This window comes from Malus sylvestris, chromosome 8 (assembly GCF_916048215.2).
Source record: "Malus sylvestris chromosome 8, drMalSylv7.2, whole genome shotgun sequence".
Classification (NCBI taxonomy): Eukaryota; Viridiplantae; Streptophyta; class Magnoliopsida; order Rosales; family Rosaceae; genus Malus; species Malus sylvestris.
This window is the reverse complement of record NC_062267.1, coordinates 24,946,089-24,963,525: the sequence shown is the minus strand read 5'-3', so window position 1 is coordinate 24,963,525 and position 17,437 is coordinate 24,946,089. Positions and strand designations below refer to the sequence as shown.

The 17,437-nt window shown below is 35.8% G+C and overlaps 2 protein-coding genes across 2 annotated transcripts in view; one reads left to right on the top strand and one right to left on the bottom strand.

Annotated features, from left to right (window-relative positions):
• The window catches only part of LOC126632007 (BEACH domain-containing protein B-like), a 120,834-nt gene that overhangs the window by 42,649 nt on the left and 60,748 nt on the right, over positions 1 to 17,437 (bottom strand). The window lies entirely within an intron of this gene.
• Positions 8,401 to 17,387, top strand: LOC126632009 (serine/threonine-protein kinase CTR1-like). Its single transcript, XM_050302228.1, has 15 exons — positions 8,401 to 9,930; positions 10,607 to 10,905; positions 10,989 to 11,133; positions 12,727 to 12,842; positions 13,383 to 13,591; positions 13,894 to 14,382; positions 14,490 to 14,530; positions 14,960 to 15,028; positions 15,115 to 15,215; positions 15,331 to 15,415; positions 15,503 to 15,601; positions 15,691 to 15,759; positions 16,231 to 16,362; positions 16,478 to 16,572; positions 16,840 to 17,387. The coding sequence occupies exons 1-15, from the start codon at positions 9,019 to 9,021 to the stop codon at positions 16,952 to 16,954; spliced, it is 2,976 nt and encodes a 991-aa protein (XP_050158185.1). The 5' UTR covers positions 8,401 to 9,018; the 3' UTR covers positions 16,955 to 17,387.

Genomic DNA, 17,437 nt, shown 5'->3' with positions numbered 1-17,437 from the left:
CCTATACATATACCAGCATTTTGTAATTTTTTCTGTTCAAGTGATGGTCCCAATGGAACACTATATGTAGCTTCTAGAATGGAATGGATGACTGTACTGAATTTGACAAGTGCATAAACAAGAATGCCCCAATCTTTTCTATGTAGAATACATAAATTAAAACTTTTGCTTACTAAAATTTTGAAACCTTTGTGGCATAAACAATGTAGATGTTTTATCCCACCGTCTTACATTTTTTTAATACAATATTTTATACAATTTTCAAACTCGCGGCAACGTGCAGGTACTACTAACTAGTTATATATACTAAAAGCCAGTTGAATCCGGCACTGTTCAGCAATAGTAAAAGGGCGGAAATGCTCCTGATTTTTCGTTTGCTTAGTTGTTTTGCTGCTGGTTTGCACAGTTAAACATCTATTATGCCTCTGATTGCCATGTGTTGATCATCCTTTGTCTATCATCTGTGGGTCTTTGTAATTTTTTATATTTTTTTTGTGTCACAAACCATGTGCTGGGTTTAACATCTGACAACTTTAATGTTATTAACAGCAAAATGTCAGAAATGACCTTCATTTTTGCTTACTTTCCTTTTTTGTTGCCTCATTTAATGCCCTCCGTTTGTTTACTCATCCCCACTCTTTCCCATTTTAACTACAATAGAATGGCTGATTTACCCTTGATGTGCACCCGTTGCCCTGCTGTGGACACGTTCACTCCCGTTTCTTCTTCTTTTCGCTTATCTTTCTTTTTTGCACAGTAAAAGCAGCCTTTCTCTCCACCTGTCGGTCATCACATTTCTCCTTCCTTTCCCCCATGTTGCTTTTTTTTTTGCACTATAAAACCACGCCTTCTGTCCACCTGTTAATCATCGATGCATTTTGTTTCCATATTTCCTTTGCTTTTCACTTTACTCTTTCGCTTATCTTCTTCTTCCTTTTTTTCTCTGCTTTTTTTTTACCTTTGTATTTTTCTTGGTCAGGATTCTCAGCCTCAGTTGTGCTCTAACCTACCTTCATTTTTCTTGCAAAAGGTAACTTCCGTCGCTCATCTCCTGATGGTATGGGTGTTTAAATTATTATTTTTTTTTTTTTTTGTGATTTTGTATTTGCATCTACGTTTTAATTTTGGTTTTCTGGAATCTTGCGTTTTCTGCTTTTCTGATCTCCATTTTTCTGCCTGTTCTTTGCTTATCATTCCAAGAAATTTTGAAGTCCTATAAAAGATAGTGTTTTGTGCTGTTTAGTTGAGAGTGAGTGATTATCTTCTTTCAATGTTGTGTGCTTAGGAGTCTTAATTTTAATTTGTGATACCTCTTTGTTTTAAATTTTGTTGTTGTGAATGATTATTTAGATTTGGGGTTTTTCTTTGCAGGGATGGATTTTTTGCTTATTGATTGTTACTTGCTATCATGGCTTAATTCATGTCTTTTTTTTTCAAATTTTATTTGCTTCTGTTAATACGAAGATGTATAAATTTAAAGAGTGATTCTTTAACAATGATTGCAGTACATGTGAGTTGGTGTTGCTATACTGGACTAGAAAAACACGTAATTTTATGTGGGGGGATTGCTTTGGTTTAATTTTTTCTATTTTTTGGGTGTTGTTTTCAGTGGTTTAATTATAACAGTTGGAAGAGCAAGATGAGTTTTTTTGGTTTGCTTAGAAAGAAGTCGGATGATGCAAATGTAGTTCAATTATATTTATAATTAGGGATAGTAGATTGTATGATTTAGTGTGTTGTGTTGTTCACTGTAAACTAATTTTCAATCTGTGCCGGTATGATTTAGTTGAGGTTAATGTAATTCATTGGATGACATTGTTTATATGTTGCCTATGTAGAATACATAAATTAAAACTTTTGCTTACTAAAATTTTGAAACCTTTGTGGCATAAACAATGTTGATGTTTTATCCCACTGTCTTACATTTTTTTAATACAATATTTCATACAATTTTCAAACCCGTGGCAACGCGCGGGTACTACTAACTAGTGATCCTCTACATTTGGTTAAAAAAAAAAAAAAAAAACTTCAGCAATAAATTGATTGATGAATTCCTGACCCTCCCAAGAACTTGGTCCTTACATGCTTCAGAAAGGGTCAACCGGGCCCATTTTACTCATTGGGCCAAAAAATGTAGGCCTGAGTAAGACCAAGGCCGCTACTCCTCGAATCTTGGTTGGGCCAGTTTGGCCCAATTGCGGGCCCTTCATGTTCTATAGCTTGGGCTATGTAATTTCTTGTGGCCTTTCTAGATGGGGTTGGATTTGTTTATTTTGATTTCATATTATTTTGGACAAATCTTATTGGTCACAAAACTGTGCATCATGACCAATAATGCATAACCTGTGACTTGCAAACGAACCTTCACATCACAAACTTTTGCACAATTTTGGAACCGAAATGTCAGTGGTTCTCAGAGAAACAAGATTAAATTATAAGAAAACTAAAGAAAAATGTTTGAAAATTTTGAGTTTTAATGATAAGAACAAAATAAAAGGTAAAGTGAATAGTACTAGAATTAATTTTTTTGTGTAAAAATGTGATTTTTCATTAAAGTGAACAGTACCGGAAACTTTTCATTAAAGTTCCCTAAATTATAATCCTCAAGTCTTGCATTTCAAGAAAGTCAATGGGGTTAATTAATTAATTATTTATTTATTTACAATTATTTTTATTTATATTATATGCCATGCTTTTCTTCTTTTGTGGTTAAGACTAAAGAGGCAGGGATGGAGAATTTGAGATCTAATTTTCTCTGCTGCCCATTTCTTTAAGTAGAAAAATGTGTTTCTCCAAGGCATCTTTTGTCTCCCAAAGACAATCATTTCATGTGCAAGTGTGGATTATTTAATTCATAAATTCCACCAATTGAAAACTAAGAATATGATCAACTCCACTTTGGTTGGTCACTTGGGTTCGTCGTGAGTTGTGACTTTATCATATTGAATGGTTTTCAGTGCATCCAAAAGCACGCTAACGTGATAACATATATATTTATTATTGAGAAATGTTAGAGGATTCTTTTAAAGTGAGATTCTTAATGCATTATTCATCATTTTAGAGTTTAACGTAAATTTTTGTGCTAACATTATAAATACTATGTAAAAAATATAAGGCGGTAGAGACTAAGGAGTCTATGAAGATTTCAATTTTTGCAAGAGTCTCCTTAGTATTTCTCTTTATTAATAATACTTTAGAAGTGAGACATATTATTTATAACAACTTATCAACTAGAATATTAAATCATGTGTCACTAGAAAGAAAATTTAAATTAATAAATGTTGAGTGACTCATCACCTCAACAGCTGAAAGAAGAAAGCTTGCTTACGTCAAAGATTAATAGTGAAAGAGTTTTATCTAAGAAGAAAGCTTGCTTACGTCAAAGATTAATAGTGAAAGAGTTTTATCTAAAATTAGAAAAAGAAAAAGAGTTTTAACGAAACACTCCTGGTAATGTTCATTTTTAACGAAAAATCATATTTTTACCTTTTCATGGTACTATTCACTACACATGTATTTGTCTTTTTTAATTAAAACTAAAGTTTTATTTTTCGATTTTTCGTTAATTTTCCTAAAAAATAATTGGTTTTAAAACTTTTTTATTCTTTTTTAAAAGATGGACAACTAGTGGCAAGTCACTGTTATAACTTATTTTTGAGTAATACTAAAGGTACTCTCTAAAAAGTGAAACTCTGCATGGATTCGCTACCACAACATATTTTTAGTATAATGTCTTATAATGTTGGTTGGCACGGAACTCTCTCAAGAGTATAACTCTTCATAGACTCTCTACCACTTTATAGTTTAACATCAATTCTCATACTAATGTTATAAAATACTGTACAAAAAATATAAGGTATCAAAGAGTTCTACTATTACGAGAGTCTCATTAACACTTATCCTTCCGTTTTTTGTACTGAAAATTTTCTCAAAAGTGAACAATGAGTCATAATTACTAGATTTTATTTATATTTTAACTAATGTTTCTTTTGGTAATATTTAAGTAATTTTTTGTTCTACAATCTACTAATGGTTGTTGATTCTGGTGTTGCTTTTAGATTAGGACAACATTCTCCAATTTGTTTATTTAACCCTAATGACCTTTGCATTTGGATAATGCGTTGTATTTTCCACCAATAAACAGCCCAACAAATATGATATTCCCGTCAATGGGTCAAGGTATACCAACTTCTCAATATGCCATCAGATTTTTTATTATTTTTGTCTTTAGGCTATCTCAAATTTGAAAGACGAATATTACAGTAACTTGCAAGTTTTACCGTCTTCGTGCATTTATAAAATGTGAATTTGACTTTTAACTTTTAATTTTTGCGCATTAAAGAGATTAGATTAAATTTACAGTAAAATATAAATTTTTATATTCTAAAAATAGAGGAGGTCTCACTTTTGACTCTGAGTTATATCTAAAATATATCTTTGCATATTTGGTGGCGGACCGGATTGGTGGTGGATCATGTTGGAGAATAGTATCTCACTTGCATATGACAAAGTAATGTACAATTGATATAAAAAAAATTTATTACCAAAGGCCTCGATGATATTAAGGTGAAAACTCTCACGTTGGAGCTAATGCAATTTTCACAAGTTCAGTCATCAAGGCCAATATAATTTTTCGAAGGCCCAGTGATTCAATTCCTTAAGCCATATGAAAACTTTTATATGTTCATTGTATATTATTTTGCCATATGAAAACTCTAATATATTAATTGTATATAACTTTGTCATATGCACGATGTGCTATCCTATTCTCCAAACAAATATTACCAAAGTCATATATAACGCGGAATTTTTCATTGCATTAGAAATAACTTTACTTTATCAATATGAGATTATTGTTCTCTACTGTGCATAAGGAAACTGTTTTTGACACTCTAAAATTCTCATTTAGCACTTCTAACAAGTGCATTTTTCTTTTTAAATATAAAGATGCAAAATAAAAATTTTAGAGTGCCAATTACAACGTATGTATAATGTTAAAGTCTAATTGAATCAGACCATCTTTGTTAGATGTCATACTGAAATGTCAATCATGCCCTTATGGACTATAGTGAAGGTTGCATTTGTATTGACACATATCACAATATGAAGGATATATACATTACCTTGGTAGCTGCCCTTCTTAGGAGTTTGTGTAATTAGGATACAAAGACAAGTTGATAACTTATCGCTTTTATAGTCGAGACACATGAGACAATATGTTAACCCAAACATTGGAGTCATTGTAGAATTTGTTTGAAAACAGACATTAGCATGCATATATATATATATATATATATATATATGATAGATTCGTGACATAGCTTTCAACATACGTTTTTGTGGACTCATTCCGTAATGTATTTTAATTATGTAAATCGTTTATAGTTTAGGTCTTCTCTCAAACATCATGCTCAAATCTGAAAGTATATGACCAAGGAATTAAAGGTTTAGGATTTCTTTGTAGAACCATATTTGTTCACTTTCTTCACTACAAATGAATGTCTTAATGATTTTGGATTTGTCTAATTTTTGCAAGGATGATCTACGAATGATGTTCTAATTAAATATAGACGAGTTTGGATCGTTAAAATATATTACGAAATGGCTACCAGAAAAGCTTATGTCAAAAATTGTGTAAAAAAGTGTTGCTGCAAATCCACCCCTATTTACATATATACATATTAATGATATATATAACGAGTTAAACTAAATTGTATCAATAAGTTTGTTTTTCATGTTCACTATTCACTAATCTAACTAAATTAACATGTGATATTTATTTCACATTGTACCGATTTCTTTTAAGAAAACATCTCAAACTTGCGTCTTACTTTGCTATTTAACTTCATTAAGTTTTTGATGTAGGACATGCTTCAACATTGCATATATAGTCTTATAAAATAGTTAATCAGTAGTATGTCTTTAAGTATAAAATTGTTAAACAAACAAATAAGTTTATATAAAGAATATGTGGTTTGTACGAACTCTTGATATAGTGAGATCCTCTCCCACTTTATTAAATGATAGAAAGAAAAAAAAACGTATAAAAAATGAAAGATGCGTAAGATTTTTATTTTATTTATTTTTTATTTTGAAAAAGGAAATCAGTTAGTGATTTTACCGCATCAATCTATTTTTTTTGTGGACCAGAAAAACTCATAGAAACATTTCAGCCTTTATTTGACCACTATAAGATTTCGTTCCATTAAGAAATTGTGAGTTAATTATATCTTCTTGTTTTTTTTGTTAACCACCCAACTTATGTGAGGTTTATATAGTAATGCATCGACTCACATATCATGTGATGTCAACAAACCTTTTTAGCATATAGCCAGCTTGCTTCGTGTGACCCATGTATATCAAACACATTGCCTGCTCAAATGAAGCACTTTAAACTTTATTAATTAATACAACAAATAAATAAGAAACTCATTTAATTAACATGATTCAGTTCCCCATGCTCTGACACAAAATAATATACAAATTGGTGGATTTGGATCATCCAGAACTAAATTGTGAAGATCTTAGAAATTCTCACATCTTAGTTATTTATTGTACATCATACGGTTAGTAATAATTTGAATTTTATTATTTAAAATTAAACACAAATAATATCTAACAAAAACTGACTGCACGATATACGATGAACGACTAGAATGTGAGAATCTTTAGAATCCCCACAAAGAGGATCCGGAAAGAATCCTCATCACAAGTTGGTTGGTTTAGGACCAAATCTTATCCCTAACTCCAAACTAGTCATGCGTGCCTAAGCTGCAAATTAATGTACACTCTAGGAAAACCATAATTTAAAAGGAAAACTAATAAAAATAGTTTTAAAACTTTGAGTTTTAACGATTAAGATAAAATAAAGGGTAAAGTGAATAGTATCAAAATTGATTTTTTTTAATGTAAAAATGTGATTTTTCGTTAAAATGAACAGTATCCCAAGCTTTTTGTTAATTTTTTTTTAATTTAGAACCCTAATAGAAGCAAACGATTGTTTAAGGAAAAATACAAAAGAAAGTTGATGATAAAGTGAAGGGGCATCACGCAGACCAAGTGAAAAAGATTACCAACCCTAAACACATTAACTTCCAAAAACAACCTCCCCAAAAGTCATGCCCGCAGCTATCCCTCACATGCCTTGATATCCCAAAAACCCCTATAAAAAATATAAGGGCTAATTTTGTTTGAACTTAAAAGGTTTGAATTGATTGTCAAAATCAACTATAAGATTTAATGTTTTCAAATTGTATCATAAGTTTTGAGATCTTATCAATTTATGCCTTTCATCATTTTAACTGTGTAATTCTTTGTGAAATTGAAGACATTATAAGTTATCGTATATGACCACTTGCATTACATTAAACCAAAACTAATCATCATGGTGGAGTTTCGACATCTCCTCTACTAATGCTTCGTATTCCAAATTGACAATCCATCACACATTTTGGTTCTAATGGTATAAGTATGACTTCTACACAATTCATAAAAGGTTTGGCATCAGCTATATTATTAATTTAATGCAAAGGCCGCGTTAGAGGGAGCGAAATGTGCAATCACACTGAACCCTAACTTTGGAGGGCCCCTATAAATTTTTATCATGTAATATTTATATGTAATAATGCTTTACATTAAAAATTATTGCTTTTATTAACACTTTAAAATCTTATTGTGCACTCCTTATAAGTGTATGCATTTTTCTTTCTAAAGATAAAAATTTTGGAGTGAGATATTTAGAGAACAACACCCTAATAAAGTTTTTTTTTCTCTTTTAAATTTATTATACAATAATGCCATATATTCAAGTGAAACTTCAAAGTTAGAGTATGTAAACTTTTATTTTTCTTGTTTGGTTGTTTAAGATTGACTTGTTTTTGACTATTTAGTGAAGGTTATGTTTATAATTCTTTTTTACTTGTCATTTAATAACATTTGTAAACTTACGATCAATGAGTCATTATTTTCCAGCATCAATATATTGTCTTACTTTTTGTTGAAAAATTATCTTAAGAAGGTGCTTTTTATAAATTTTGCACAAGACGTCCGAAATCTCAAAGATGGTCGTGATTTAATAAAGAGTTAAACAGTTAAATAGATAGAATACATAAATTTATTCTATTTCAAAACTCCATAGTTTAATGAAAAACAATTGGGACAACGACTCCCTTTTTAAAAATTAACCAAAACATGGAAGATGCAACATGTAATTAACAATTACTTAAAATAATAACAAAACAAGGGCTATTTCGTCATTTTAGCATACAGGTTTGCGAAGGTGATATACCACCCTTCCTTTTTCCGGACAGTGGACGCTGCAAGCAATATTTAATCACGTTACAGCCGCGATCCGGCACGCTAACTTACGCTTGGTGGGCAGTGAGAGCGCTGGTCTACAGGCCCGCGTGTCGCGATTTCCTTGGCTTGTAATTTGACGTGGAGACATATTAGAAAAGGTGTGCAAGCAACCAAAGTGCGCTTTTTAGCATCTGCCTTCCTCAGAATCGCAAATCATTGTTATTATTTGTTCAATTTCCCACCCTTCATCATCACCTACTTGCTCTCTCATTTGCTGCAAAATACTTACCCAACTCTCCAACATCCTCTCTCTCTCTCTAAAATCACCATTGCTATTCCTCTTCCAAATCTTTCTCATCAAAATTCAGAAAACACAGCTTTAATTGTAAAAGCTCAGTTCAATTCAGAAGCATTAGCTATTTCTTCATCAGCTGAATGCGAAGAGATTTGCAGAAATTGTACGGTCAGAAGGGTTTTTGTTTTTGTTGTTTAAGCAATATATATATATATACACACACACTTATTTATCTATATATATTGTGATCCTTCTTCTGCTTCTCGGTGTTTTCTGAGAGATTGAGAAACGACGCCGGCCGGAAAGTGTGGACGGAGGAAAAGTCAGCGTTGCGCACGTGAGGTGGCACGTGACCTGTTGGACTTTTGGGGTGTGTTAGTTTTATTTGGTTTGTTTGGGTTGGGGTGTCGGGAGGTCCGTGAAGAATGCCTCACAGAACGACTTACTTCTTCCCGAGGCAATTCCCGGATCGAAGGTTCGATTCGTCGTCCAAACAGCTGTTGCAAGAAGATCATCACGTTCACGAGAAAGTAACCAAAGACAGCGACACTGCCACTACCACCACCACCACAACTGCGGCCAGAGATAGAGATGATTACCAACAAAAGGTGCCCAAAACCGCCACCAGCAACTTGGACAAATCCTCAGCCACTACCACTTCTTCTCTGTCTTCCGATGTTCAGTACTTCACGGGCCACATCGATGAAAGGAAGCCACCGCAGTTGGCCGACTTTCTCAACTGGTTCCTTCATGACAAGAAGGGGACCAGTACTCGATCCAAACCATCGAGTAGTGGCCACCGTCCTCGTCACGTTAGGGTAACAGGGAGGTTGTCCTCTTCGTGCCACCTTGTTGACGAGGATCGCGAGCTGTTGCTGCCTCGTCGTCATCATCATCATGATGATGATCACGATAATCATGTGGCTGAGGCTGGCCCACCGCAGATGGCGCCGGAGTCCACCACGACTGCTATGCTCAAAGACCGGAGTGTTGACCAGAGCTTTGACCGGCAGGTGTCCCTGCCGAGGGTTTCGAGCGGGAGTAGCTACGCAGGGAGCTTGTTCTCAGGAACGACGACGTTGGATGGGAACTTCTCTGGGGATGTTAAGGACTCGTCAGCGACGACGAGGCATTTGGAAGTGGAGGAAGAGGAGGTGGAACAGGAGAGTGCTAAAGTGAGCTTGTCTCAGAGGTCTAAGCAAAGTTATTATTTGCAGCTTCTTTTGGCCAAGAGGCTTTGTTCTCAAGCTACTCTTGGTGCTGAAACAATGCTTTTGCACGAGACTACTACTCAACTTGAGGTTACTGATGCTGAGACGGTGTCGTATCGGCTCTGGGTACGTTTACTCTCTCTCTCTCTCTCTCTCTCTCTCTCTCTCTATATATATATATATATATATATATCCCTATTTATCCTATGTGGGTTAAATTTGCATGAACTGCGGATGGATATCCTATTTGTATATTTTTGTTCTTGGATAAGGCCATTAGTAGACATATATTACTTGGAGCTAACGAAAGACTTGGTGCAAACCAAGCTCAATTTTCAGACGGCCAACCCCACTTAATTAGTGGGATACAGCTTTGTTGTTGTTTTTGTTTGATAAAATGGTTCTATTGCTAATATGTCCAAGAATTTTGTGGTCCATTCCAAAATCAGCCTTTGTATGCTCCAGGGAGAGAAAATAGATGTTTGTATCACTTAATTAGTTAATTAAAAATATATAGAGTATTTCCAATTCTGCTGCGCAGCTGCGCTTGTAAAATTCGTACATAAACTCGAGTATGTAGAGAGAAATGCATACTTGCGGGACTTATGTTGTCAAAGCGCAATAAATTATATACCTATGTCTTTGATTTATGCCACTAAGATCTTGGTGAATTGGTTCTGAACTTGAAGGTCGGAACTTTGATTGGAAATTTTTCTAAATTCCAATCTTCTGTAAGGAATTTGTACATTTCTAACCTTGTAGATCATTTTTAGTGAGTATGAATTTCATATACATTTTCCAGGTCAGTGGCTGCTTGTCTTACAATGACAAGATATCAGATGGTTTCTACAACATTTTAGGGATGAATCCATATCTTTGGGTGATGTGCAATGATGTTGAGGAAGGTAAAAAAATACCGTCCTTGATGTCACTTAAAGAAGTTAAACCTGGTGAGACATCAATGGAGGTGCTTCTTGTCGATAAAAATGATGACGTTCGCCTCAAGGAGCTTCAAGATAAAGCACAGCGACTATCTTGCACTACAGAGAGTACTTTAGTGTTGGTGGAGAAACTTGGCAAGCTTGTCGCAATCTATATGGGGTGGGTTTCAATTTTCCCCCCTTTTAACTTGAACAATGTTTGGTTCGTTAATTATATTGTTTCTGAGTCGCTTAAACTTGAAGGGGTAATTATCCCGCGGAGCAAGGAGATCTACACATGCGTTGGAAGGTGGTTAGCAAGCGATTGAGGGATTTTCACAAGTGTATTGTGCTCCCCATAGGCAGCCTATCAATGGGGCTTTGCAGGCATCGTGCCATTCTTTTCAAGGTGACAACTTGTACCTCATTTTTTGCCTATTTATGTTTATAGTCTGCTCCTTTTCGTTCTGAATGACTGTAAAAGAAAATACGAGTGTTGTCTGAAAGCTATTGTCAATTAGTTTCATTTACATTGGGCCGGTTAGTTGATATCTTATTTATTTAGGGCGTGTTTGTTTGCCCTCGTTAGAGTTCACTGGACTGGATTACTTTGCTAAGACTACTAATCCCGTGTTTGATGCAAGTTGGACTAAACTTGAATGAGACTAAGTCGGACTCGTTCTGACTAAGTGCTTCGCTAGGTCGTCCTAGTGAGACCCCCTCAAAAAGCATGGGATTCCTAATCCCGTCTCCAACATCGTTTGCACGCCTTTGCCGTCTGCAACTCCGACTCCCTTACCCATGCCCAGATCTCAAACCCACTACCTAAATCTCAAAATCAAAACCTAAAATTCAAAACAAAAAAATGCAAAACCCCCAGATTTAAGCACCTGCAGACCCCCACACAAATTCAAAATATAAAGGCAAAATCACCAGAAAGTTTTGACATTTTCCTAGAAAGTCGGTGAAGGCACTGGGTGGAGAGCTCCGATAAATCCTCTGCGCGAATCTCTGCATAAGGAAAAGAGGGGGAGAGTGGATGAGGAAAAGTGGGAGAGGGGAGGGAGAGAGTGGGTAGAGGAAAATAGAAAGAGGTATACGGAGAGGAAGAGAATTCTAAAAAAATGGTGAAACAGGATACAGAGAGGAGAGGGAGAGATTGGCGGAGAAAAAGAGGAATGGGTTAAGATGAAAAACATGAAAAAATATTGGCAGACAGAGAGATGATTCTAGAAACAAAAAAAAATGATAAATTAATAATAAATTATTAATAAATATAGATTAAATAATATAATATTTGAATCTTTTAGTTATCTGCTTCTTAGTCCGACACTGCACCAAACGGTTCACTAAGCTAGTACAGCTTAGTTTAATCTAAGCCAGTCCAGCTTAGTCCCTGCAACTAGTCCAGTCCGAGACAGTCCGGTGCAACAAACGCACCCTTAATGTTTTCTGAAGGCACTCTCTTAGTTGTAAAATTTAGGACTCATGTTAATTGTACAACAAATATTTCAACATATATGAATATGTGGTCAGGGTGCATCCGTTTTACATGAGAATGCAACTAAACTATATAGAGCTATGAGTTTTCGTCCTTTGATCATTCGGTAAGGTATATGTAGCTTTTGAGGTGTACTAGCACAATTCTTGGCGATGTAATTTTTATGGGGTTTATAGGGGAAGACCATGCCTATTCCTATCCTTTTGCACATACACCTATTTAAATGCTTTGCAAATAAGGCAACACATTCGAGAATTCAGTTATTTCTTGCTTCATTATCTACTTTTTGAGCATATCGTGTACAAATCATAATATTCGATCTTTTTGTAATGTTATCTCGGAACCTACTGGGTTGCTTATGTCGTTTCAAGCGGAATGAATGGATACAGAATTTGTTTTCATTTGTGCTTGTGTGCTGTCGACTGGTGGTGTTTTAAGTCCATATGAGATATTATTGTTTTCTTATTCTTTATAACTCAATTCTATATTTCCAACGTGCAGAAATTGGCAGACCACATAGGTTTGCCTTGTCGCATAGCTCGTGGTTGCAAGTATTGTGTGGCAGATCACCGGTCCTCTTGTCTTGTTAAAATTGAAGATAACAGGAAGGTTTTGAGGTTAGAAACTTTAATTGTTGCGGAGTATTGTTGCTGGCAGATTTTATTTTATTTCCTATTTTTTAAAAACATGATTCAGCATATAAATTCATTCTGAAATGTAGATATTGACAATTAGTTCCTTGTTTAGGCTTTGGTAGTATCTATTTCCCTAACGGATATTTAGCCATAATGTTACTTCTAGAGTTTATGTTCATTTGATCTAAGGGCATCGATCTTTTTTCTTTCATCTATACACTCTGCAGCGTTAAATCTTTGCTGAATTCTTGGTCAACACTCTGCCGTTTCTCAGTCTCACTGTTTTTTTAACTTTTGGTGTTGAAAAGATTTAGCCATGGCTCATAACTAACTTGATTGTTGTCAGATAAGTTCACATTACCCCCCTGTCACACCCCGTTGTTTTTATGGTGTAAATATGCATTTGATTCTGAGTACCATGTCATGCATGGTTGAAGAGAACGTTATCGTTTCCAACTGTTCGTTTAATTCAGAATTTAACGTATGTTTTTCATGATGGTTATACATATATTTTTTTAACAGGGAATATGTGGTTGATCTAGTTGGGGAACCAGGAAACCTTCATGGTCCAGATTCCTCGATTAACGGAGGAACTCTTTCTTCTATACCTTCACCACTTCAAATTTCTCATCTAAAAGAATCCAAACAACCTTACAGGGATAGTGAATTATATTGCCAAATCACAAACTCAAAGCACACGGGTGCTCCTCCTGAAGATCCCTTTTATGCAGGTATGTTTTGTAGCCTTGAAAATACATGTTCCAATTATTTTGGAGTACTAGAAATTGAAGGGAATCTGAATGAACTACAAGGTAGAGGCAGTGCTATTGCTACAACGATTATATTTTTGTCTAATTATAAACTGACAACCGTTAGATTTTTGTTTTTTTGTTTTGTTTTGTGCATTGATACGGAGAAGAAAACGTTTATTATGCTACCTGATTGTACTTTTGATGATTTGCATAATCCATGTGGTACCGTTTTTATCCTTTCTCGATAGCTTCTTCAATCTTTATAGATCAATCTCTTACAGGCGGTGGGGAGGGAGGTCAAATCATCAAGGAAACCAGTTTGCTTCCAGGTGATCAAACTAGATTTGGGTTGGAATCTTCTCTGATGCGATTGGAATTGACAGGAAACGCTCCGCATTGCCTTGTTCAGAGTGACATCCCACCTTGTGTCCAGGGTGAAGCTTCAGAAGCTCTTGATGTTACTGCTACTGCTGCTGTGGCATCATTAGAGGAATGTGCTAGACTTAGCGAAGAAAATGTTGTTGTACAACAAGCTTACAGAAAGGAGATTGTTGTATCAAGAAATCAGGTTATAAGCAACAGTGTTGAGCAACCTAAAGTAACTTTGTACAGCCAATCAGATCTAGAGGGCGTTCATAGTGAACTTGTGAAACAAGGTAGAATTACTGCTGTGACTACCCCAAGGTACTTGAATCTTGAACCGTCTCTCGCAATGGACTGGCTTGAGATCTCATGGGACGAGTTGAATATCAAAGAGCGTGTTGGTGCTGGTATTTATCCTCCCCTATTTTTAACCAGATGCAAATTTACTTGGTTTTATTTGATCAATCACTACTCTTCCCTTCTACCTGAAATCTCATACTTCGCTACTTTCCAGGCTCATTTGGGACAGTGCATCGTGCTGAATGGAATGGATCGGTAAGTTTTTTCTTTTTTGTGATTGGGCGGCGACTGTTTGTGTATGTGAGAAATAGTGGGCTGGTTATGACGTGCATACTTTTCATATGCTGTATCTGTGTGGTCTGATCACGAGGACAAATTTGATGAGTGGTATATTGCTTAATATCATATGGCTGCAAAGTTTGGACCGTGTGCCTTTTCTTTTTCTCATTCCATCTTCGGGACAGGTCTAGTAACTATTTGTGTTTCAGGGGAAGAACTTAAGCAATTTATCAATTTAGATGATCAAACAGAATTTAACTTTCTGCTTAATTTGTTCCTTCTTCTCATGATGTCTTGAGTTGGATGCTGAACATCTGTCTTTGCAATATACCATCGTAGTTTTCTGTACTTGAACCTAGTTCTTTTTTTCATCTTCTAATTGAGTTTAATTTTGGTGCAATACAGGATGTTGCTGTTAAGGTTCTAACTGTTCAGGATTTCCATGATGATCAATTGAAAGACTTTTTACGAGAGGTAGGTTTCCTTTTTATGCGTATCAGAAATATGTACATTTTACATTGAAGCCTCTTAGCTGAAGTTGATCTTCACATTGTATTCAGGTTGCAATTATGAAACGTGTTCGTCATCCAAACGTAGTTCTTTTCATGGGTGCGGTTACAAAGCGTCCTCATCTATCTATAGTGACTGAATATCTGCCAAGGTAATCGGCTATTTTTTTTTTCCAATTTTATTTATAGACAGTTAATTAAATGTGTACAAATACTGGAGCCCTTTTTATGTCTGAACCCATTGGTATCCTGGTATTCGTGGAGCAGGGGTAGTCTTTATCGCCTCATTCACAGGCCAGCTTCCGGGGAACTTATGGATCAGAGGAGGCGGTTGCGAATGGCACTAGATGTGGTTTGTGCAATTTAGCATCATCATTTTCCTTCTTACATGGCAACTACGTTTTCTGTTAGTTAACTATATACGTCATCTTCCCTGCAGGCCAAGGGTATCAATTACCTCCATTGTCTTAACCCTCCTATTGTCCATTGGGATCTTAAGTCTCCAAATTTGTTGGTTGATAAAAATTGGACAGCGAAGGTATATTTAGATAAAGAAAGAGGTTGCCATTGTGTCTTGAGTTCTCCGGTTGGGTGTTTGTGGACTTAATTTGTTTCATTTATTCCTAGGTATGCGATTTTGGGTTGTCCAGATTTAAGGCGAACACTTTCATATCATCCAAGTCCGTTGCTGGAACAGTAAGTCTCCCTCTCTCTCTCTCTCTCTCTCTCTCTCTCTCTCTCTCTCTCTCTCTCTCTCTCTCTACATGTACATGAGTGTGTCATCGTGCACAGATTCACATAATATCAGTTGCACATTTAGCCCCCAATGTAGTACTGGTGCCAAACGAGGCATTATCGTCTTTTATTAAAGCCAATGATGAATCTTCATTATGTGAATGAATAATCTGGTAGTCGAATTCATTGTTTCCAAGAATTAGGATTGAGATGTACGCCTTGAAATGTTTGTTTGGTGTTTTGTCTCACAAATTAGTTGTAGTTGTTTCGATGGATTGGTATATACGTTATGAATGCTGTGTGCAAGTTACCCTGAACTCTTTTGTATGTACCCCCATGTAAAGTCGGGTATTTCCATCAATATTTCTGCAGGTTTAAATTTTAGTTCGCAGTGCATCAATCAACATGTAACTCACTCAATTTAATTTTCAGCCTGAGTGGATGGCTCCAGAATTCCTTCGCGGAGAGCCCTCAAATGAGAAGTCTGATGTTTACAGTTTCGGAGTGATCCTATGGGAACTTGTAACCATGGAACAACCTTGGAACGGTCTTAGCCCCGCCCAGGTACATGTCGTGATCAGCATCTCCTTTCTTCCAGCCTTGTCCTGCACATTCATTCTCTATTTTCTTTGTTTTCCCTCCTATTAACTATGGTAAAAGACGTCGTTCAATCTCTCAGGTAGTTGGAGCCGTTGCTTTCCAGAACAGAAGGCTTGCTATCCCGGCTAATACTCCCCCAGTGTTGGCTTCGCTTATGGAATCCTGCTGGGCTGAGTAAGTCTACCCGATATCTTCCCACTCGTTGTCATAATATACATTACGGATAACCTGATCGGAAAGTGTATGCTGGGAGTCAAGACACTACTCTCTTTTCCACACGTAGTGTCGAACATAGAATGCGACTAACTGGCCCTTACATCTCCTTGCGTACTTATGTAGACATACAACAAAAACGATCTTTGGGACGTCAAAATAGTAGCACCTGTGGAATCTTGTTCGTTTACATGTTTAGTTCGTGATGTTTGTCTATTTTCTTCGCAGTGATCCAGCCCAGCGCCCGTCTTTTGCTAGCATAGTTGAGTCGCTAAAGAGGTTGCTAAAGTCTCCTCTGCAGTTGGTACCGGTGGGCGGAACATCCCCCTCTGCCCGGACCTGAGACCGTTATACCTGAGACCGTTATACTTCGGCAGTCGAATTTCTACAACTGACCGAGCTTCTTTGGTTCTTGGCAATTATATATACGCGTTTCTTGCTTAACCCGATGACCGTCAAATAAGCCGAAGTTAAATACATTTCCTTCCGCGTTAATTTGAGTTTCTAGTGCCAGTATAGCATATGGTTTAACAATGTACCCGAAATATCAAAGGGTATATTGTGCTGAAGGAAAGGAAGAGGGATTTACTAGATAAATTATCAAAGCGTGCTGTTGATGTATTATTATTATCCAAATTAATCCGTCCTCCTTCCTTTTATTCATGTTTTTATTGGTTCATATTTTAGCTATGTTTATATGAATCAAAGAAACTGACGGTTATCCTGTCAAAATAAAAAGAGAATGTGAGCTACAAATTACTCACATGGTAATCAAATGACTTAAAGAGTTATTTATATTTAGTTTCTTTACATTTAGGCCCTTGGA

What these genes read in the sequence shown, in the direction of transcription:
- LOC126632009 (XM_050302228.1), top strand. Translation starts at nt 9,019, where the DNA reads ATGCCTCACAGAACGACTTACTTCTTCCCGAGGCAATTCCCGGATCGA. An exon ending in TGCGAATGGCACTAGATGTG is followed by an intron (nt 15,416 to 15,502) that starts GTTTGTGCAATT and finishes TCTTCCCTGCAG; the next exon opens with GCCAAGGGTATCAATTACCT. An exon ending in ATGGAATCCTGCTGGGCTGA is followed by an intron (nt 16,573 to 16,839) that starts GTAAGTCTACCC and finishes TTTTCTTCGCAG; the next exon opens with TGATCCAGCCCAGCGCCCGT.